The sequence below is a fragment of the Phyllobates terribilis genome, unplaced genomic scaffold, assembly GCF_046119375.1.
Source record: "Phyllobates terribilis strain yellow unplaced genomic scaffold, ASM4611937v1 Scaffold_7__3_contigs__length_470593459, whole genome shotgun sequence".
Classification (NCBI taxonomy): Eukaryota; Metazoa; Chordata; class Amphibia; order Anura; family Dendrobatidae; genus Phyllobates; species Phyllobates terribilis.
This window is the reverse complement of record NW_027362767.1, coordinates 188,741,937-188,767,035: the sequence shown is the minus strand read 5'-3', so window position 1 is coordinate 188,767,035 and position 25,099 is coordinate 188,741,937. Positions and strand designations below refer to the sequence as shown.

At 49.6% G+C, this 25,099-nt stretch overlaps 1 protein-coding gene across 2 annotated transcripts in view; it reads right to left on the bottom strand.

The window, feature by feature from the left end:
- PLP1 (proteolipid protein 1) overlaps positions 1–25,099 on the bottom strand; it is a 177,389-nt gene that overhangs the window by 64,398 nt on the left and 87,892 nt on the right. For both annotated transcript variants that reach the window (XM_073639609.1, XM_073639610.1), the window contains exon 4: positions 24,572–24,740. In XM_073639609.1, coding sequence (XP_073495710.1) covers positions 24,572–24,740 — 169 coding nt within the window. The remainder of the gene's footprint in view (positions 1–24,571; positions 24,741–25,099) is intronic.

Here is a 25,099-nt window from a genome sequence, read left to right as displayed (position 1 = left end):
ACTAAGGGAGCCATAATACAGTGTGAGGGCTACTAAGGGAACCATGATACAGTGTGAGGGCTACTAAGGGAACCATGATACAGTGTGAGGGCTACTAAGACAGCCATGATACAGTGTGAGGGCTACTAAGGGAACCATGATACAGTGTGAGGGCTACTAAGGGAGCCATAATACAGAGTGAGGGCTACTAAGGGAACCATGATACAGTGTGAGGGCTACTAAGGGAACCATGATACAGTGTGAGGGCTACTAAGGGAGCCATGATACAGTGTGAGAGCTACTAAGGGAGCCATGATACAGTGTGAGGGCTACTAATGGAGCCATGATACAGTGTGAGGGCTACTAATGGAGCCATGATACAGTGTGAGGGCTACTAAGGGAGCCATGATACAGTGTGAGGGCTACTAAGGGAGCCATGATACAGTGTGAGGGCTACTAAGAGAGCCATGATACAGTGTGAGGGCTACTAAGGGAGCCATGATACAGTGTGAGGGCTACTAAGGGAGCCATGATACAGTGTGAGGGCTACTAAGGGAGCCATGATACAGTGTGAGGGCTACTAAGGGAGCCATGATACAGTCTGAGGGCTACTAAGGGAGCCATGATACAGTGTGAGGGCTACTAAGGGAGCCATGACACAGTGTGAGGGCTTCTAAGGGAGCCATGATACAGTGTGAGAGCTACTAAGGGAGCCATGATACAGTGTGAGGGCTACTAAGGGAGCCATGATACAGTGTGAGGGCTTCTAAGGGATCCATGATACAGTGTGAGGGCTACTAAGGGAGCCATGATACAGTGTGAGGGCTACTAAGGGAGCCATGATACAGTGTGAGGGCTACTAAGGGAGCCATGATACTGTGTGAGGGCTTCTAAGGGAGCCATGATACAGTGTGAGGGCTACTAAGAGAGCCATGATACAGCGTGAGGGCTACTAAGAGAGCCATGATACAGCGTGAGGGCTACTAAGGGAACCATGATACAGTGTGAGGGCTACTAAGAGAGCCATGATACAGTGTGAGGGCTACTAAGGGAACCATGATACAGTGTGAGGGCTACTAAGGGAGCCATGATACAGTGTGAGGGCTACTAAGGGAACCATGATACAGTGTGAGGGCTACTAAGACAGCCATGATACAGTGTGAGGGCTACTAAGGGAACCATGATACAGTGTGAGGGCTACTAAGACAGCCATGATACAATGTGAGGTCTACTAAGGGAACCATGATACAGTGTGAGGGCTACTAAGACAGCCATGATACAGTGTGAGGGCTACTAAGGGAACCATGATACAGTGTGAGGGCTGCTAAGACAGCCATGATACAGTGTGAGGGCTACTAAGGGAACCATGATACAGTGTGAGGGCTACTAAGGGAGCCATGATACAGTGTGAGGGCTACTAAGGGAACCATGATACAGTGTGAGGGCTACTAAGACAGCCATGATACAATGTGAGGTCTACTAAGGGAACCATGATACAGTGTGAGGGCTACTAAGGGAACCATGATACAGTGTGAGGGCTACTAAGAGAGCCATGATACAGTGTGAGGGCTACTAAGGGAACCATGATACAGTGTGAGGGCTACTAAGGGAGCCATGATACAGCGTGAGAGCTACTAAGGGAGCCATGATACAGTGTGAGGGCTACTAAGTGAGCCATAATACAGAGTGAGGGCTACTAAGGGAACCATGATACAGTGTGAGGGCTACTAAGGGAACCATGATACAGTGTGAGGGCTACTAAGGGAACCATGATACAGTGTGAGGGCTACTAAGGGAACCATGATACAGTGTGAGGGCTACTAAGGGAACCATGATACAGTGTGAGGGCTACTAAGGGAGCCATAATACAGTGTGAGGGCTACTAAGGGAACCATGATACAGTGTGAGGGCTACTAAGGGAACCATGATACAGTGTGAGGGCTACTAAGACAGCCATGATACAGTGTGAGGGCTACTAAGGGAACCATGATACAGTGTGAGGGCTACTAAGGGAGCCATAATACCGAGTGAGGGCTACTAAGGGAACCATGATACAGTGTGAGGGCTACTAAGGGAACCATGATACAGTGTGAGGGCTACTAAGGGAGCCATGATACAGTGTGAGAGCTACTAAGGGAGCCATGATACAGTGTGAGGGCTACTAATGGAGCCATGATACAGTGTGAGGGCTACTAATGGAGCCATGATACAGTGTGAGGGCTACTAAGGGAGCCATGATACAGTGTGAGGGCTACTAAGGGAGCCATGATACAGTGTGAGGGCTACTAAGGGAGCCATGATACAGTGTGAGGGCTACTAAGGGAGCCATGATACAGTGTGAGGGCTACTAAGGGAGCCATGATACAGTGTGAGGGCTACTAAGGGAGCCATGATACAGTCTGAGGGCTACTAAGGGAGCCATGATACAGTGTGAGGGCTACTAAGGGAGCCATGACACAGTGTGAGGGCTTCTAAGGGAGCCATGATACAGTGTGAGAGCTACTAAGGGAGCCATGATACAGTGTGAGGGCTACTAAGGGAGCCATGATACAGTGTGAGGGCTTCTAAGGGATCCATGATACAGTGTGAGGGCTACTAAGGGAGCCATGATACAGTGTGAGGGCTACTAAGACAGCCATGATACAGTGTGAGGGCTACTAAGGGAGCCATGATACTGTGTGAGGGCTTCTAAGGGAACCATGATACAGTGTGAGGGCTACTAAGAGAGCCATGATACAGCGTGAGGGCTACTAAGGGAACCATGATACAGTGTGAGGGCTACTAAGAGAGCCATGATACAGTGTGAGGGCTACTAAGGGAACCATGATACAGTGTGAGGGCTACTAAGACAGCCATGATACAGTGTGAGGGCTACTAAGGGAACCATGATACAGTGTGAGGGCTACTAAGGGAGCCATAATACAGAGTGAGGGCTACTAAGGGAACCATGATACAGTGTGAGGGCTACTAAGGGAACCATGATACAGTGTGAGGGCTACTAAGGGAACCATGATACAGTGTGAGGGCTACTAAGGGAACCATGATACAGTGTGAGGGCTACTAAGGGAACCATGATACAGTGTGAGGGCTACTAAGGGAGCCATAATACAGTGTGAGGGCTACTAAGGGAACCATGATACAGTGTGAGGGCTACTAAGGGAACCATGATACAGTGTGAGGGCTACTAAGACAGCCATGATACAGTGTGAGGGCTACTAAGGGAACCATGATACAGTGTGAGGGCTACTAAGGGAGCCATAATACAGAGTGAGGGCTACTAAGGGAACCATGATACAGTGTGAGGGCTACTAAGGGAACCATGATACAGTGTGAGGGCTACTAAGGGAACCATGATACAGTGTGAGGGCTACTAAGGGAGCCATGATACAGTGTGAGGGCTACTAAGGGAACCATGATACAGTGTGAGGGCTACTAAGACAGCCATGATACAGTGTGAAGGCTACTAAGGGAACCATGATACAGTGTGAGGGCTACTAAGGGAGCCATGATACAGTGTGAGGGCTACTAAGGGAACCATGATACAGTGTGAGGGCTACTAAGACAGCCATGATACAGTGTGAGGGCTACTAAGGGAACCATGATACAGTGTGAGGGCTACTAAGACAGCCATGATACAATGTGAGGTCTACTAAGGGAACCATGATACAGTGTGAGGGCTACTAAGACAGCCATGATACAGTGTGAGGGCTACTAAGGGAACCATGATACAGTGTGAGGGCTACTAAGACAGCCATGATACAGTGTGAGGGCTACTAAGGGAACCATGATACAGTGTGAGGGCTACTAAGACAGCCATGATACAGTGTGAGGGCTACTAAGGGAACCATGATACAGTGTGAGGGCTACTAAGGGAGCCATAATACAGAGTGAGGGCTACTAAGGGAACCATGATACAGTGTGAGGGCTACTAAGAGAGCCATGATACAGTGTGAGGGCTACTAAGGGAACCATGATACAGTGTGAGGGCTACTAAGAGAGCCATGATACAGTGTGAGGGCTACTAAGGGAACCATAATACAGTGTGAGGGCTACTAAGACAGCCATGATACAGTGTGAGGGCTACTAAGGGAACCATGATACAGTGTGAGGGCTACTAAGGGAGCCATAATACAGAGTGAGGGCTACTAAGGGAGCCATGATACAGTGTGAGGGCTACTAAGGGAACCATGATACAGTGTGAGGGCTACTAAGGGAACCATGATACAGTGTGAGGGCTACTAAGGGAACCATGATACAGTGTGAGGGCTACTAAGGGAACCATGATACAGTGTGAGGGCTACTAAGGGAACCATGATACAGTGTGAGGGCTACTAAGGGAACCATGATACAGTGTGAGGGCTACTAAGAGAGCCATGATACAGTGTGAGGGCTACTAAGGGAACCATGATACAGTGTGAGGGCTACTAAGACAGCCATGATACAGTGTGAGGGCTACTAAGGGAACCATGATACAGTGTGAGGGCTACTAAGGGAGCCATAATACAGAGTGAGGGCTACTAAGGGAACCATGATACAGTGTGAGGGCTACTAAGGGAACCATGATACAGTGTGAGGGCTACTAAGGGAACCATGATACAGTGTGAGGGCTACTAAGGGAACCATGATACAGTGTGAGGGCTACTAAGGGAACCATGATACAGTGTGAGGGCTACTAAGGGAGCCATAATACAGTGTGAGGGCTACTAAGGGATCCATGATACAGTGTGAGGGCTACTAAGGGAACCATGATACAGCGTGAGGGCTACTAAGGGAACCATGATACAGTGTGAGGGCTACTAAGAGAGCCATGATACAGTGTGAGGGCTATTAAGGGAACCATGATACAGCGTGAGGGCTACTAAGGGAGCCAGGATACAGTGTGAGAGCTACTAAGGAAGCCATGATACAGTGTGACGGCTACTAAGGGAGCCATGATACAGTGTGAGGGCTACTAAGGGAACCATGATACAGTGTGAGGGCTACTAAGGGAGCCATGATACAGTGTGAGGGCTACTAAGGGAACCATGATACAGCGTGAGGGCTACTAAGGGAGCCAAGATACAGTGTGAGGGCTACTAAGGGAGCCATGATACAGTGTGAGGGCTACTAAGGGAGCCATGATACAGTGTGAGGGCTATTAAGGGAACCATGATACAGCGTGAGAGCTACTAAGGGAGCCATGATACAGCGTGAGGGCTACTAAGGGAGCCATGATACAGTGTGAGGGCTACTAAGGGAGCCATGATACAGCGTGAGGGCTACTAAGGGAACCATGATACAGCGTGAGGGCTACTAAGGGAGCCATGATACAGTGTGAGGGCTACTAAGGGAGCCATGATACAGTGTGAGGGCTACTAAGGGAGCCATGATACAGTGTGAGGGCTACTAAGGGAGCCATGATACAGTGTGAGGGCTACTAAGAGAGCCATGATACAGAGTGAGGGCTACTAAGGGAACCATGATACAGTGTGAGGGCTACTAAGAGAGCCATGATACAGTGTGAGGGCTACTAAGGGAACCATGATACAGTGTGAGGGCTACTAAGAGAGCCATGATACAGTGTGAGGGCTACTAAGGGAACCATGATACAGTGTGAGGGCTACTAAGACAGCCATGATACAGTGTGAGGGCTACTAAGGGAACCATGATACAGTGTGAGGGCTACTAAGGGAGCCATAATACAGAGTGAGGGCTACTAAGGGAACCATGATACAGTGTGAGGGCTACTAAGGGAACCATGATACAGTGTGAGGGCTACTAAGGGAACCATGATACAGTGTGAGGGCTACTAAGGGAACCATGATACAGTGTGAGGGCTACTAAGGGAACCATGATACAGTGTGAGGGCTACTAAGGGAACCATGATACAGTGTGAGGGCTACTAAGGGAACCATGATACAGTGTGAGGGCTACTAAGGGAACCATGATACAGTGTGAGGGCTACTAAGAGAGCCATGATACAGTGTGAGGGCTACTAAGGGAACCATGATACAGTGTGAGGGCTACTAAGACAGCCATGATACAGTGTGAGGGCTACTAAGGGAACCATGATACAGTGTGAGGGCTACTAAGGGAGCCATGATACAGTGTGAGGGCTACTAAGGGAGCCATGATACAGAGTGAGGGCTACTAAGGGAACCATGATACAGTGTGAGGGCTACTAAGGGAACCATGATACAGTGTGAGGGCTACTAAGGGAACCATGATACAGTGTGAGGGCTACTAAGGGAACCATGATACAGTGTGAGGGCTACTAAGGGAACCATGATACAGTGTGAGGGCTACTAAGGGAGCCATAATACAGTGTGAGGGCTACTAAGGGAACCATGATACAGTGTGAGGGCTACTAAGGGAACCATGATACAGTGTGAGGGCTACTAAGACAGCCATGATACAGTGTGAGGGCTACTAAGGGAACCATGATACAGTGTGAGGGCTACTAAGGGAGCCATAATACAGAGTGAGGGCTACTAAGGGAACCATGATACAGTGTGAGGGCTACTAAGGGAACCATGATACAGTGTGAGGGCTACTAAGGGAGCCATGATACAGTGTGAGGGCTACTAAGGGAGCCATGATACAGTGTGAGGGCTACTAAGGGAGCCATGATACAGTGTGAGAGCTACTAAGGGAGCCATGATACAGTGTGAGAGCTACTAAGGGAGCCATGATACAGTGTGAGGGCTACTAATGGAGCCATGATACAGTGTGAGGGCTACTAATGGAGCCATGATACAGTGTGAGGGCTACTAAGGGAGCCATGATACAGTGTGAGGGCTACTAAGGGAGCCATGATACAGTGTGAGGGCTACTAAGGGAGCCATGATACAGTGTGAGGGCTACTAAGGGAGCCATGATACAGTGTGAGGGCTACTAAGGGAGCCATGATACAGTGTGAGGGCTACTAAGACAGCCATGATACAGTGTGAGGGCTACTAAGGGAGCCATGATACTGTGTGAGGGCTTCTAAGGGAGCCATGATACAGTGTGAGGGCTACTAAGGGAACCATGATACAGTGTGAGGGCTACTAAGAGAGCCATGATACAGCGTGAGGGCTACTAAGGGAACCATGATACAGTGTGAGGGCTACTAAGAGAGCCATGATACAGTGTGAGGGCTACTAAGGGAACCATGATACAGTGTGAGGGCTACTAAGGGAGCCATGATACAGTGTGAGGGCTACTAAGGGAACCATGATACAGTGTGAGGGCTACTAAGACAGCCATGATACAGTGTGAGGGCTACTAAGGGAACCATGATACAGTGTGAGGGCTACTAAGACAGCCATGATACAATGTGAGGTCTACTAAGGGAACCATGATACAGTGTGAGGGCTACTAAGACAGCCATGATACAGTGTGAGGGCTACTAAGGGAACCATGATACAGTGTGAGGGCTACTAAGACAGCCATGATACAGTGTGAGGGCTACTAAGGGAACCATGATACAGTGTGAGGGTTACTAAGGGAGCCATGATACAGTGTGAGGGCTACTAAGGGAACCATGATACAGTGTGAGGGCTACTAAGACAGCCATGATACAATGTGAGGTCTACTAAGGGAACCATGATACAGTGTGAGGGCTACTAAGGGAACCATGATACAGTGTGAGGGCTACTAAGAGAGCCATGATACAGTGTGAGGGCTACTAAGGGAACCATGATACAGTGTGAGGGCTACTAAGGGAGCCATGATACAGCGTGAGAGCTACTAAGGGAGCCATGATACAGTGTGAGGGCTACTAAGGGAGCCATAATACAGAGTGAGGGCTACTAAGGGAACCATGATACAGTGTGAGGGCTACTAAGGGAACCATGATACAGTGTGAGGGCTACTAAGGGAACCATGATACAGTGTGAGGGCTACTAAGGGAACCATGATACAGTGTGAGGGCTACTAAGGGAACCATGATACAGTGTGAGGGCTACTAAGGGAGCCATAATACAGTGTGAGGGCTACTAAGGGAACCATGATACAGTGTGAGGGCTACTAAGGGAACCATGATACAGTGTGAGGGCTACTAAGACAGCCATGATACAGTGTGAGGGCTACTAAGGGAACCATGATACAGTGTGAGGGCTACTAAGGGAGCCATAATACCGAGTGAGGGCTACTAAGGGAACCATGATACAGTGTGAGGGCTACTAAGGGAACCATGATACAGTGTGAGGGCTACTAAGGGAGCCATGATACAGTGTGAGAGCTACTAAGGGAGCCATGATACAGTGTGAGGGCTACTAATGGAGCCATGATACAGTGTGAGGGCTACTAATGGAGCCATGATACAGTGTGAGGGCTACTAAGGGAGCCATGATACAGTGTGAGGGCTACTAAGGGAGCCATGATACAGTGTGAGGGCTACTAAGGGAGCCATGATACAGTGTGAGGGCTACTAAGGGAGCCATGATACAGTGTGAGGGCTACTAAGGGAGCCATGATACAGTGTGAGGGCTACTAAGGGAGCCATGATACAGTCTGAGGGCTACTAAGGGAGCCATGATACAGTGTGAGGGCTACTAAGGGAGCCATGACACAGTGTGAGGGCTTCTAAGGGAGCCATGATACAGTGTGAGAGCTACTAAGGGAGCCATGATACAGTGTGAGGGCTACTAAGGGAGCCATGATACAGTGTGAGGGCTTCTAAGGGATCCATGATACAGTGTGAGGGCTACTAAGGGAGCCATGATACAGTGTGAGGGCTACTAAGACAGCCATGATACAGTGTGAGGGCTACTAAGGGAGCCATGATACAGTGTGAGGGCTACTAAGGGAGCCATGATACTGTGTGAGGGCTTCTAAGGGAACCATGATACAGTGTGAGGGCTACTAAGAGAGCCATGATACAGCGTGAGGGCTACTAAGGGAACCATGATACAGTGTGAGGGCTACTAAGAGAGCCATGATACAGTGTGAGGGCTACTAAGGGAACCATGATACAGTGTGAGGGCTACTAAGACAGCCATGATACAGTGTGAGGGCTACTAAGGGAACCATGATACAGTGTGAGGGCTACTAAGGGAGCCATAATACAGAGTGAGGGCTACTAAGGGAACCATGATACAGTGTGAGGGCTACTAAGGGAACCATGATACAGTGTGAGGGCTACTAAGGGAACCATGATACAGTGTGAGGGCTACTAAGGGAACCATGATACAGTGTGAGGGCTACTAAGGGAACCATGATACAGTGTGAGGGCTACTAAGGGAGCCATAATACAGTGTGAGGGCTACTAAGGGAACCATGATACAGTGTGAGGGCTACTAAGGGAACCATGATACAGTGTGAGGGCTACTAAGACAGCCATGATACAGTGTGAGGGCTACTAAGGGAACCATGATACAGTGTGAGGGCTACTAAGGGAGCCATAATACAGAGTGAGGGCTACTAAGGGAACCATGATACAGTGTGAGGGCTACTAAGGGAACCATGATACAGTGTGAGGGCTACTAAGGGAGCCATGATACAGTGTGAGAGCTACTAAGGGAGCCATGATACAGTGTGAGGGCTACTAATGGAGCCATGATACAGTGTGAGGGCTACTAATGGAGCCATGATACAGTGTGAGGGCTACTAAGGGAGCCATGATACAGTGTGAGGGCTACTAAGGGAGCCATGATACAGTGTGAGGGCTACTAAGGGAGCCATGATACAGTGTGAGGGCTACTAAGGGAGCCATGATACAGTGTGAGGGCTACTAAGGGAGCCATGATACAGTGTGAGGGCTACTAAGGGAGCCATGATACAGTGTGAGGGCTACTAAGGGAGCCATGATACAGTGTGAGAGCTACTAAGGGAGCCATGACACAGTGTGAGGGCTTCTAAGGGAGCCATGATACAGTGTGAGAGCTACTAAGGGAGCCATGATACAGTGTGAGGGCTACTAAGGGAGCCATGATACAGTGTGAGGGCTTCTAAGGGATCCATGATACAGTGTGAGGGCTACTAAGGGAGCCATGATACAGTATGAGGGCTACTAAGACAGCCATGATACAGTGTGAGGGCTACTAAGGGAGCCATGATACTGTGTGAGGGCTTCTAAGGGAGCCATGATACAGTGTGAGGGCTACTAAGGGAGCCATGATACTGTGTGAGGGCTACTAAGGGAGCCATGATACAGCGTGAGGGCTTCTAAGGAAGCCATGATACAGTGTGAGGGCTACTAAGGGAGCCATGATACAGTGTGAGGGCTACTAAGGGAGCCATGATACAGTGTGAGAGCTACTAAGGGAGCCATGATACAGTGTGAGGGCTACTAAGGGAGCTATGATACAGTGTGAGGGCTACTAAGGGAGCCATGATACAGTGTGAGGGCTACTAAGGGAGCCATGATACAGTGTGAGGGCTACTAAGGGAGCCATGATACAGTGTGAGGGCTACTAAGGGAGCCATGATACAGTGTGAGAGCTACTAAGGGAGCCATGATACAGTGTGAGGGCTACTAAGGGAGCCATGATACAGTGTGAGAGCTACTAAGGGAGCCATGATACAGTGTGAGGGCTACTAAGGGAGCCATGATACAGTGTGAGGGCTACTAAGGGAGCCATGATACAGTGTGAGGGCTACTAAGGGAGCCATGATACAGTGTGAGAGCTACTAAGGGAGCCATGATACAGTGTGAGGGCTACTAAGGGAGCCATGATACAGTGTGAGGGCTACTAAGGGAGCCATGATACAGTGTGAGGGCTACTAAGGGAGCCATGATACAGTGTGAGAGCTACTAAGGGAGCCATGATACAGTGTGAGGGCTACTAAGGGAGCCATGATACAGTGTGAGGGCTACTAAGGGAGCCATGATACAGTGTGAGGGCTACTAAGGGAGCCATGATACAGTCTGAGGGCTACTAAGGGAGCCATGATACAGTGTGAGGGCTACTAAGGGAGCCATGACACAGTGTGAGGGCTTCTAAGGGAGCCATGATACAGTGTGAGAGCTACTAAGGGAGCCATGATACAGTGTGAGGGCTACTAAGGGAGCCATGATACAGTGTGAGGGCTTCTAAGGGATCCATGATACAGTGTGAGGGCTACTAAGGGAACCATGATACAGTGTGAGGGCTACTAAGGGAACCATGATACAGTGTGAGGGCTACTAAGGGAGCCATGATACAGTGTGAGAGCTACTAAGGGAGCCATGATACAGTGTGAGGGCTACTAATGGAGCCATGATACAGTGTGAGGGCTACTAATGGAGCCATGATACAGTGTGAGGGCTACTAAGGGAGCCATGATACAGTGTGAGGGCTACTAAGGGAGCCATGATACAGTGTGAGGGCTACTAAGGGAGCCATGATACAGTGTGAGGGCTACTAAGGGAGCCATGATACAGTGTGAGGGCTACTAAGGGAGCCATGATACAGTGTGAGGGCTACTAAGGGAGCCATGATACAGTCTGAGGGCTACTAAGGGAGCCATGATACAGTGTGAGGGCTACTAAGGGAGCCATGACACAGTGTGAGGGCTTCTAAGGGAGCCATGATACAGTGTGAGAGCTACTAAGGGAGCCATGATACAGTGTGAGGGCTACTAAGGGAGCCATGATACAGTGTGAGGGCTTCTAAGGGATCCATGATACAGTGTGAGGGCTACTAAGGGAGCCATGATACAGTGTGAGGGCTACTAAGACAGCCATGATACAGTGTGAGGGCTACTAAGGGAACCATGATACAGTGTGAGGGCTACTAAGGGAGCCATAATACAGAGTGAGGGCTACTAAGGGAACCATGATACAGTGTGAGGGCTACTAAGGGAACCATGATACAGTGTGAGGGCTACTAAGGGAACCATGATACAGTGTGAGGGCTACTAAGGGAACCATGATACAGTGTGAGGGCTACTAAGGGAACCATGATACAGTGTGAGGGCTACTAAGGGAGCCATAATACAGTGTGAGGGCTACTAAGGGATCCATGATACAGTGTGAGGGCTACTAAGGGAACCATGATACAGCGTGAGGGCTACTAAGGGAACCATGATACAGTGTGAGGGCTACTAAGAGAGCCATGATACAGTGTGAGGGCTATTAAGGGAACCATGATACAGCGTGAGGGCTACTAAGGGAGCCAGGATACAGTGTGAGAGCTACTAAGGAAGCCATGATACAGTGTGACGGCTACTAAGGGAGCCATGATACAGTGTGAGGGCTACTAAGGGAACCATGATACAGTGTGAGGGCTACTAAGGGAGCCATGATACAGTGTGAGGGCTACTAAGGGAACCATGATACAGCGTGAGGGCTACTAAGGGAGCCAAGATACAGTGTGAGGGCTACTAAGGGAGCCATGATACAGTGTGAGGGCTACTAAGGGAGCCATGATACAGTGTGAGGGCTATTAAGGGAACCATGATACAGCGTGAGAGCTACTAAGGGAGCCATGATACAGCGTGAGGGCTACTAAGGGAGCCATGATACAGTGTGAGGGCTACTAAGGGAGCCATGATACAGCGTGAGGGCTACTAAGGGAACCATGATACAGCGTGAGGGCTACTAAGGGAGCCATGATACAGTGTGAGGGCTACTAAGGGAGCCATGATACAGTGTGAGGGCTACTAAGGGAGCCATGATACAGTGTGAGGGCTACTAAGGGAGCCATGATACAGTGTGAGGGCTACTAAGAGAGCCATGATACAGAGTGAGGGCTACTAAGGGAACCATGATACAGTGTGAGGGCTACTAAGAGAGCCATGATACAGTGTGAGGGCTACTAAGGGAACCATGATACAGTGTGAGGGCTACTAAGAGAGCCATGATACAGTGTGAGGGCTACTAAGGGAACCATGATACAGTGTGAGGGCTACTAAGACAGCCATGATACAGTGTGAGGGCTACTAAGGGAACCATGATACAGTGTGAGGGCTACTAAGGGAGCCATAATACAGAGTGAGGGCTACTAAGGGAACCATGATACAGTGTGAGGGCTACTAAGGGAACCATGATACAGTGTGAGGGCTACTAAGGGAACCATGATACAGTGTGAGGGCTACTAAGGGAACCATGATACAGTGTGAGGGCTACTAAGGGAACCATGATACAGTGTGAGGGCTACTAAGGGAACCATGATACAGTGTGAGGGCTACTAAGGGAACCATGATACAGTGTGAGGGCTACTAAGAGAGCCATGATACAGTGTGAGGGCTACTAAGGGAACCATGATACAGTGTGAGGGCTACTAAGACAGCCATGATACAGTGTGAGGGCTACTAAGGGAACCATGATACAGTGTGAGGGCTACTAAGGGAGCCATGATACAGTGTGAGGGCTACTAAGGGAGCCATGATACAGAGTGAGGGCTACTAAGGGAACCATGATACAGTGTGAGGGCTACTAAGGGAACCATGATACAGTGTGAGGGCTACTAAGGGAACCATGATACAGTGTGAGGGCTACTAAGGGAACCATGATACAGTGTGAGGGCTACTAAGGGAACCATGATACAGTGTGAGGGCTACTAAGGGAGCCATAATACAGTGTGAGGGCTACTAAGGGAACCATGATACAGTGTGAGGGCTACTAAGGGAACCATGATACAGTGTGAGGGCTACTAAGACAGCCATGATACAGTGTGAGGGCTACTAAGGGAACCATGATACAGTGTGAGGGCTACTAAGGGAGCCATAATACAGAGTGAGGGCTACTAAGGGAACCATGATACAGTGTGAGGGCTACTAAGGGAACCATGATACAGTGTGAGGGCTACTAAGGGAGCCATGATACAGTGTGAGGGCTACTAAGGGAGCCATGATACAGTGTGAGGGCTACTAAGACAGCCATGATACAGTGTGAGGGCTACTAAGGGAGCCATGATACAGTGTGAGAGCTACTAAGGGAGCCATGATACAGTGTGAGGGCTACTAATGGAGCCATGATACAGTGTGAGGGCTACTAATGGAGCCATGATACAGTGTGAGGGCTACTAAGGGAGCCATGATACAGTGTGAGGGCTACTAAGGGAGCCATGATACAGTGTGAGGGCTACTAAGGGAGCCATGATACAGTGTGAGGGCTACTAAGGGAGCCATGATACAGTGTGAGGGCTACTAAGGGAGCCATGATACAGTGTGAGGGCTACTAAGACAGCCATGATACAGTGTGAGGGCTACTAAGGGAGCCATGATACTGTGTGAGGGCTTCTAAGGGAGCCATGATACAGTGTGAGGGCTACTAAGGGAACCATGATACAGTGTGAGGGCTACTAAGAGAGCCATGATACAGCGTGAGGGCTACTAAGGGAACCATGATACAGTGTGAGGGCTACTAAGAGAGCCATGATACAGTGTGAGGGCTACTAAGGGAACCATGATACAGTGTGAGGGCTACTAAGGGAGCCATGATACTGTGTGAGGGCTTCTAAGGGAACCATGATACAGTGTGAGGGCTACTAAGAGAGCCATGATACAGCGTGAGGGCTACTAAGGGAACCATGATACAGTGTGAGGGCTACTAAGAGAGCCATGATACAGTGTGAGGGCTACTAAGGGAACCATGATACAGTGTGAGGGCTACTAAGACAGCCATGATACAGTGTGAGGGCTACTAAGGGAACCATGATACAGTGTGAGGGCTACTAAGGGAGCCATAATACAGAGTGAGGGCTACTAAGGGAACCATGATACAGTGTGAGGGCTACTAAGGGAACCATGATACAGTGTGAGGGCTACTAAGGGAACCATGATACAGTGTGAGGGCTACTAAGGGAACCATGATACAGTGTGAGGGCTACTAAGGGAACCATGATACAGTGTGAGGGCTACTAAGGGAGCCATAATACAGTGTGAGGGCTACTAAGGGAACCATGATACAGTGTGAGGGCTACTAAGGGAACCATGATACAGTGTGAGGGCTACTAAGACAGCCATGATACAGTGTGAGGGCTACTAAGGGAACCATGATACAGTGTGAGGGCTACTAAGGGAGCCATAATACAGAGTGAGGGCTACTAAGGGAACCATGATACAGTGTGAGGGCTACTAAGGGAACCATGATACAGTGTGAGGGCTACTAAGGGAGCCATGATACAGTGTGAGAGCTACTAAGGGAGCCATGATACAGTGTGAGGGCTACTAATGGAGCCATGATACAGTGTGAGGGCTACTAATGGAGCCATGATACAGTGTGAGGGCTACTAAGGGAGCCATGATACAGTGTGAGGGCTACTAAGGGAGCCATGATACAGTGTGAGGGCTACTAAGGGAGCCATGATACAGTGTGAGGGCTACTAAGGGAGCCATGATACAGTGTGAGGGCTACTAAGGGAGCCATGATACAGTGTGAGGGCTACTAAGGGAGCCATGATACAGTGTGAGGGCTACTAAGGGAGCCATGATACAGTGTGAGAGCTACTAAGGGAGCCATGACACAGTGTGAGGGCTTCTAAGGGAGCCATGATACAGTGTGAGAGCTACTAAGGGAGCCATGATACAGTGTGAGGGCTACTAAGGGAGCCATGATACAGTGTGAGGGCTTCTAAGGGATCCATGATACAGTGTGAGGGCTACTAAGGGAGCCATGATACAGTATGAGGGCTACTAAGACAGCCATGATACAGTGTGAGGGCTACTAAGGGAGCCATGATACTGTGTGAGGGCTTCTAAGGGAGCCATGATACAGTGTGAGGGCTACTAAGGGAGCCATGATACTGTGTGAGGGCTACTAAGGGAGCCATGATACAGCGTGAGGGCTTCTAAGGAAGCCATGATACAGTGTGAGGGCTACTAAGGGAGCCATGATACAGTGTGAGGGCTACTAAGGGAGCCATGATACAGTGTGAGAGCTACTAAGGGAGCCATGATACAGTGTGAGGGCTACTAAGGGAGCTATGATACAGTGTGAGGGCTACTAAGGGAGCCATGATACAGTGTGAGGGCTACTAAGGGAGCCATGATACAGTGTGAGGGCTACTAAGGGAGCCATGATACAGTGTGAGGGCTACTAAGGGAGCCATGATACAGTGTGAGAGCTACTAAGGGAGCCATGATACAGTGTGAGGGCTACTAAGGGAGCCATGATACAGTGTGAGAGCTACTAAGGGAGCCATGATACAGTGTGAGGGCTACTAAGGGAGCCATGATACAGTGTGAGGGCTACTAAGGGAGCCATGATACAGTGTGAGGGCTACTAAGGGAGCCATGATACAGTGTGAGAGCTACTAAGGGAGCCATGATACAGTGTGAGGGCTACTAAGGGAGCCATGATACAGTGTGAGGGCTACTAAGGGAGCCATGATACAGTGTGAGGGCTACTAAGGGAGCCATGATACAGTGTGAGAGCTACTAAGGGAGCCATGATACAGTGTGAGGGCTACTAAGGGAGCCATGATACAGTGTGAGGGCTACTAAGGGAGCCATGATACAGTGTGAGGGCTACTAAGGGAGCCATGATACAGTGTGAGGGCTACTAAGGGAGCCATGATACAGTGTGAGGGCTACTAAGGGAGCCATGATACAGTGTGAGGGCTACTAAGGGAGCCATGATACAGTGTGAGGGCTACTAAGGGAGCCATGATACAGTGTGAGGGCTACTAAGGGAGCCATGATACAGTGTGAGAGCTACTAAGGGAGCCATGACACAGTGTGAGGGCTTCTAAGGGAGCCATGATACAGTGTGAGAGCTACTAAGGGAGCCATGATACAGTGTGAGGGCTACTAAGGGAGCCATGATACAGTGTGAGGGCTTCTAAGGGATCCATGATACAGTGTGAGGGCTACTAAGGGAGCCATGATACAGTATGAGGGCTACTAAGACAGCCATGATACAGTGTGAGGGCTACTAAGGGAGCCATGATACTGTGTGAGGGCTTCTAAGGGAGCCATGATACAGTGTGAGGGCTACTAAGGGAGCCATGATACTGTGTGAGGGCTACTAAGGGAGCCATGATACAGCGTGAGGGCTTCTAAGGAAGCCATGATACAGTGTGAGGGCTACTAAGGGAGCCATGATACAGTGTGAGGGCTACTAAGGGAGCCATGATACAGTGTGAGAGCTACTAAGGGAGCCATGATACAGTGTGAGGGCTACTAAGGGAGCTATGATACAGTGTGAGGGCTACTAAGGGAGCCATGATACAGTGTGAGGGCTACTAAGGGAGCCATGATACAGTGTGAGGGCTACTAAGGGAGCCATGATACAGTGTGAGGGCTACTAAGGGAGCCATGATACAGTGTGAGAGCTACTAAGGGAGCCATGATACAGTGTGAGGGCTACTAAGGGAGCCATGATACAGTGTGAGAGCTACTAAGGGAGCCATGATACAGTGTGAGGGCTACTAAGGGAGCCATGATACAGTGTGAGGGCTACTAAGGGAGCCATGATACAGTGTGAGGGCTACTAAGGGAGCCATGATACAGTGTGAGAGCTACTAAGGGAGCCATGATACAGTGTGAGGGCTACTAAGGGAGCCATGATACAGTGTGAGGGCTACTAAGGGAGCCATGATACAGTGTGAGGGCTACTAAGGGAGCCATGATACAGTGTGAGAGCTACTAAGGGAGCCATGATACAGTGTGAGGGCTACTAAGGGAGCCATGATACAGTGTGAGGGCTACTAAGGGAGCCATGATACAGTGTGAGGGCTACTAAGGGAGCCATGATACAGTGTGAGAGCTACTAAGGGAGCCATGATACAGTGTGAGGGCTACTAAGGGAGCCATGATACAGTGTGAGGGCTACTAAGGGAGCCATGATACAGTGTGAGGGCTACTAAGGGAGCCATGATACAGTGTGACGGCTACTAAGGGAGCCATGACACAGTGTGAGGGCTACTAAGGGAGCCATGGTACAGCGTGAGAGCTACTAAGGGAGCCATGATACAGTGTGAGGGCTACTAAGGGAGCCATGATACAGTGTGAGGGCTACTAAGGGAGCCATGATACAGTGTGAGGGCTACTAAGGGAGCCATGACACAGTGTGAGGGCTACTAAGGGAGCCATGATACAGTGTGAGAGCTACTAAGGGAGCCATGATACAGTGTGAGGGCTACTAAGGGAGCCATGATACAGTGTGAGGGCTACTAAGGGAGCCATGATACAGTGTGAGGGCTTCTAAGGGAGCCATGATACAGTGTGAGAGCTACTAAGGGAGCCATGATACAGTGTGAGGGCTACTAAGGGAGCCATGATACAGTGTGAGGGCTACTAAGGGAGCCATGATACAGTGTGAGGGCTACTAAGGGAGCCATGATACAGTGTGAGAGCTACTAAGGGAGCCATGATACAGTGTGAGGGCTACTAAGGGAGCCATGATACAGTATGAGGGCTACTAAGGGAGCCATGATACAGTGTGAGGGCTACTAAGGGAGCCATGATACAGTGTGAGGGCTACTAAGGGAGCCATGACACAGTGTGAGGGCTACTAAGGGAGCCATGATACAGCGTGAGAGCTACTAAGGGAGCCATGATACAGTGTGAGGGCTACTAAGGGAGCCATGATACAGTGTGAGGGCTACTAAGGGAGCCATGATACAGTGTGAGGGCTACTAAGGGAGCCATGACACAGTGTGAGGGCTACTAAGGGAGCCATGATACAGTGTGAGGGCTGCTAAGGGAGCCATGATACAGTGTGAGGGCTACTAAGGGAGCCATGATACAGCGTGAGGGCTACTAAGGGAACCATGATACAGCGTGAGAGCTACTAAGGGAGCCATGATACAGTGTGAGGGCTACTAAGGGAGCCATGATACAGCGTGAGAGCTACTAAGGGAGCCATGAAACAGTGTGAGGGCTACTAAGGGAGCCATGATACAGTGTGAGGGCTACTAAGGGAACCATGATACAGTGTGAGAGCTACTAAGGGAGCCATGATACAGTGTGAGGGCTACTAAGGGAGCCATGATACAGTGTGAGGGCTACTAAGGGAGCCATGATACAGTGTGAGAGCTACTAAGGGAGCCATGATACAGTGTGAGGTCTACTAAGGGAGCCATGACACAGTGTGAGGGCTACTAAGGGAGCCATGATACAGTGTGAGGGCTACTAAGGGAGCCATGATACAGTGTGAGGGCTACTAAGGGAGCCATGATACAGTGTGAGGTCTACTAAGGGAGCCATGACAAAGTGTGAGGGCTACTAAGGGAGCCATGATACAGTGTGAGGGCTACTAAGGGAGCCATGATACAGTGTGAGGGCTACTAAGGGAGCCATGATACAGTGTCAGGGCTACTAAGGGAGCCATGATACAGTGTGAGGGCTACTAAAGGAGCCATGATACAGTGTGAGGGCTACTAAGGGAGCCATGATACAGTGTGAGGGCTACTAAGGGAGCCATGATACAGTGTGAGGGCTACTAAGACAGCCATGATACAGTGTGATGGCTACTAAGACAGCCATGATACAGTGTGAGGGCTACTAAGGGAGCCATGATACAGTGTGAGGGCTACTAAGACAGCCATGATACAGTGTGAGGTCTACTAAGGGAGCCATGACACAGTGTGAGGGCTACTAAGGGAGCCATGATACAGTGTGAGGTCTACTAAGGGAGCCATGATACAGTGTGAGGGCTACTAAGGGAACCATGATACAGTGTGAGGGCTACTAAGGGAGCCATGATACAGTGTGAGGGCTACTAAGGGAACCATGATACAGTGTGAGGGCTACTAAGGGAGCCATGATACAGTGTGAGGGCTACTAAGGGAGCCATGATACAGTGTGAGGGCTACTAAGGGAGCCATGATACAGTGTGAGGGCTACTAAGGGAGCCATGATACAGTGTGAGGGCTACTAAGGGAGCCATGATACAGTGTGAGGGCTACTAAGGGAGCCATGATACAGTGTGAGGGCTACTAAGGGAGCCATGATACAGTGTGATGGCTACTAAGACAGCCATGATACAGTGTGAGGGCTACTAAGGGAGCCATGATACAGTGTGAGGGCTACTAAGACAGCCATGATACAGTGTGAGGGCTACTAAGGGAGCCATGATACAGTGTGAGGGCTACTAAGGGAACCATGATACAGTGTGAGGGCTACTAAGGGAGCCATGATACAGCGTGAGGGCTACTAAGGGAACCATGATACAGCGTGAGAGCTACTAAGGGAGCCATGATACAGAGTGAGAGCTACTAAGGGAGCCATGATACAGTGTGAGGGCTACTAAGGGAGCCATGATACAGTGTGAGAGCTACTAAGGGAGCCATGATACAGTGTGAGGGCTACTAAGGGAGCCATGATACAGTGTGAGGTCTACTAAGGGAGCCATGACACAGTGTGAGGGCTACTAAGGGAGCCATGATACAGTGTGAGGGCTACTAAGGGAGCCATGATACAGTGTGAGGGCTACTAAGACAGCCATGATACAGTGTGAGAGCTACTAAGGGAGCCATGATACAGTGTGAGGGCTACTAAGGGAGCCATGATACAGTGTGAGGGCTACTAAGGGAGCCATGATACAGTGTGAGGGCTACTAAGGGAGCCATGATACAGTGTGAGGGCTACTAAGGGAGCCATGATACAGTGTGAGGGCTACTAAGGGAGCCATGATACAGTGTGAGGGCTACTAAGGGAGCCATGATACAGTGTGAGAGCTACTAAGGGAGCCATGATACAGTGTGAGGGCTACTAAGGGAGCCATGATACAGTGTGAGGGCTACTAAGGGAGCCATGATACAGTGTGAGGGCTACTAAGGGAGCCATGATACAGTGTGAGAGCTACTAAGGGAGCCATGATGCAGTGTGAGGGCTACTAAGGGAGCCATGATACAGCGTGAGGGCTACTAAGGGAACCATGATACAGCGTGAGGGCTACTAAGACAGCCATGATACAGCGTGAGGGCTTCTAAGGGAGACATGATACAGCGTGAGGGCTTCTAAGGGATCCATGATACAGTGTGAGGGCTACTAAGGGAGCCATGATACAGTGTGAGGGCTACTAAGGGAGCCATGATACAGTGTGAGGGCTACTAAGGGAGCCATGATACAGTGTGAGGGCTACTAAGGGAGCCATGATACAGTGTGAGGGCTACTAAGGGAGCCATGATACAGTGTGAGGGCTACTAAGGGAGCCATGATGCAGTGTGAGGGCTACTAAAGGAGCCATGATACAGTGTGAGGGCTACTAACGGAGCCATGATACAGTGTGAGGGCTACTAAGGGAGCCATGATACAGTGTGAGGGCTACTAAGAGAGCCATGATACAGTGTGAGAGCTACTAAGGGAGCCATGATACAGTGTGAGGGCTACTAAGGGAGCCATGATACAGTGTGAGGGCTACTAAGGGAGCCATGATACAGTGTGAGGGCTACTAAGGGAGCCATGATACAGTGTGAGGGCTACTAAGGGAACCATGATGCAGCGTGAGGGCTACTAAGGGAGCCATGATACAGTGTGAGGGCTACTAAGGGAGCCATGATACAGTGTGAGGGCTACTAAGGGAGCCATGATACAGTGTGAGGGCTACTAAGGGAGCCATGATACAGTGTGAGGGCTACTAAGGGAGCCATGATACAGTGTGAGGGCTACTAAGGGAGCCATGATACAGTGTGAGGGCTACTAAGGGAGCCATGATACAGTGTGAAGGCTACTAAGGGAGCCATGATACAGTGTGAGAGCTACTAAGGGAGCCATGATACAGTGTGAGGGCTACTAAGGGAGCCATGATACAGTGTGAGAGCTACTAAGGGAGCCATGATACAGTGTGAGGGCTACTAAGGGAGCCATGATACAGTGTGAAGGCTACTAAGGGAGCCATGATACAGTGTGAGGGCTACTAAGACAGCCATGATACAGCGTGAGGGCTTCTAAGGGAGACATGATACAGTGTGAGGGCTTCTTAGGGATCCATGATACAGTGTGAGGGCTACTAAGGGAGCCATGATACAGTGTGAGGGCTACTAAGGGAGCCATGATACAGTGTGAGGGCTACTAAGGGAGCCATGATACAGTGTGAGGGCTACTAAGGGAGCCATGATACAGTGTGAGGGCTACTAAGGGATCCATGATACAGTGTGAGGGCTACTAAGACAGCCATGATACAGTGTGAGGGCTACTAAGACAGCCATGATACAGTGTGAGGGCTACTAAGGGAGCCATGATACAGTGTGATGGCTACTAAGGGAACCATGATACAGTGTGAGGGCTACTAAGACAGCCATGATACAGTGTGAGGGCTACTAAGACAGCCATGATACAGTGTGAGAGCTACTAAGGGAGCCATGATACAGTGTGAGGGCTACTAAGGGAGCCATGATACAGCGTGAGGGCTACTAAGGGAGCCATGATACAGCGTGAGGGCTACTAAGGGAGCCATGATACAGCGTGAGGGCTACTAAGGGAGCCATGATACAGCGTGAGAGCTACTAAGGGAGCCATGATACAGCGTGAGAGCTACTAAGGGAGCCATGATACAGCGTGAGAGCTACTAACGGAGCCATGATACAGCGTGAGAGCTACTAACGGAGCCATGATACAGCGTGAGAGCTACTAAGGGAGCCATGATACAGCGTGAGAGCTACTAAGGGAGCCATGATACAGCGTGAGAGCTACTAAGGGAGCCATGATACAGTGTGAGGGCTACTAAGGGAGCCATGATACAGTGTGATGGCTACTAAGGGAGCCATGATACAGTGTGAGGGCTACTAAGGGAGCCATGATACAGTGTGATGGCTACTAAGGGAGCCATGATACAGTGTGAGGGCTACTAAGGGAGCCATGATACAGTGTGATGGCTACTAAGGGAGCCATGATACAGTGTGATGGCTACTAAGGGAGCCATGATACAGCGTGAGAGCTACTAAGGGAGCCATGATACAGCGTGAGAGCTACTAAGGGAGCCATGATACAGTGTGAGAGCTACTAAGGGAGCCATGATACAGTGTGAGAGCTACTAAGGGAGCCATGATACAGTGTGAGAGCTACTAAGGGAGCCATGATACAGTGTGAGAGCTACTAAGGGAGCCATGATACAGTGTGAGGGCTACTAAGGGAGCCATGATACAGTGTGAGGGCTACTAAGGGAGCCATGATACAGTGTGAGAGCTACTAAGGGAACCATGATACAGTGTGAGGGCTACTAAGGGAGCCTTGATACAGTGTGAGAGCTACTAAGGGAGCCATGATACAGTGTGAGGGCTACTAAGGGAGCCATGATACAGTGTGAGGGCTACTAAGGGAGCCATGATACAGTGTGAGAGCTACTAAGGGAGCCATGATACAGTGTGAGGGCTAGTAAGGGAGCCATGATACAGTGTGAGGGCTACTAAGGGAGCCATGATACAGTGTGAGAGCTACTAAGGGAGCCATGATACAGTGTGAGGGCTACTAAGGGAGCCATGATACAGTGTGAGAGCTACTAAGGGAGCCATGATACAGCGTGAACTCTCCTTCTTTTTCAGCAGTTCTGACAAATGAATTGCCTGACACTTCCCTCCGGCCTCCTGAAAAGTTCTGAGCTGCCTGACCCATATTAACATCGGCCATCACATCAACCTCCCCTCCCCCCTGTAGCCACTTACCACCCCCTGTACTGGGGGGCTTTATTGGAAAACCGCAGCACTGGCCCATTCACAAGCAGTAGCTGCAGTGTGAATGCTGCCTGAGTGGCCCGTGTTCCCCAATAAAACCCCCTCAGTACAGGGGGTGGTAAGTGGCTACAGGGGGGAGGGGAGGTTGATGTGATGGCCGATGTTAATATGGGTCAGGCAGCTCAGAACTTCTCAGGAGGCCGGAGGGAAGTGTCAGACTCACTGACTGCTTGGAGGCTGCTCCCTGCAGCCATCAGAGGTGGTGAGGAGGCCGGACACAGGACCGACTGACAGCTGACGATCTGGCTGGTGGTGCTGATGGAGGACAGAAGACCACTGGGATGGAGCTGCTGAAGATGGAAGAATGCACCTGCCAGAGGGACTTCATATGTAAGTATGTGTACTGTATGTACCTGTGCAGTGTGTATACTGTGTATATATATATATATATATATATATATATATATATATATATATATATATATATATATATATATATATATATATATATATATATATATATATATATATATATATATATATATATATATATATATATATATATATATATATATATATATATATATATATATATATATATATATATATATATATATATATACACACCTGTAGACAGTATGTGTAAAGGTAAATATCGCGGGGGTTTTCCCGGCGGCAGACAAATTGCCAGTGCAGCTGCATGGATGTGGAGTGCGGCTGCTGACACCAGGGAATATTTCAGCTTGATGAGGATTCTCGGACGCACATTCAGCTGAAATATATCCAATTTGCGGCCAGCAGCTGACCTCGGCGTGCCCATGCCTGGGGGCAGTGACGTCACGCGATGGTGGGGACACTGAAGTCAGCTGGCGGCTCCGGCTCCTGGTCAGCTTAGTCGCTATAAAAGGAGGGGGCCCCAAACACATTTCTTGCACAGGGGCCCCAAGCTGTGTCCGCCCCTGGTGCATAAGTATGCATTTGCAAACATTAATGCATTTTCATTTCTAAAGCAACTAGCCAACATCTAAACCTTGGTACAAAACCATTAACGTTTAAAGCAGTGCACATTTTACTTAAGCTTAGTTCTAGTCATGACCATTGTGATGATAACATCATGGCTTCTCGCTATGGTAGCCTTTGACACTTACCATACATGCGTGCATCAGCACACAGATTACTGATGCCAGCTGAGGTCTTTGCTGGGAATGCAATAGACTGGCAGGTCACCCAAGTATTGAAATAAATGTAGACTGGAACGGCTGAGCAGGCAAAGATTAAGATCCACAAGATGGTGACAGCGTATGTAACACCAACAAACTAGATGGGAATACCAAAACACGTGCATGTTACTACACAGAAGATTTACGACCGGACATGCAGAACACATCGATTATGGAGGAACTGTAATTGTAACGCCTCTTGAAAAAGCCAAGTGTTACCACCGGCAAAACGCACGTCGAGGCTTTCTTTAACCTGTGTCCTGTCGCTGTGTGGTCCCCCGTAGTTCTGGGCCCTCCTATTATTGGATAAGTGAGGTGCAATGTGGTTTTGTGATTGAATGGACCTTATTTCCTAAAAACTTGTGATTTTTTATTGGTCTGACCATGTGTCCATTCCTCTGTTTCCAGCATGAGCACTTCCTATGATCCCTGGGAGAAACTCTCTGTAGGGGCCCT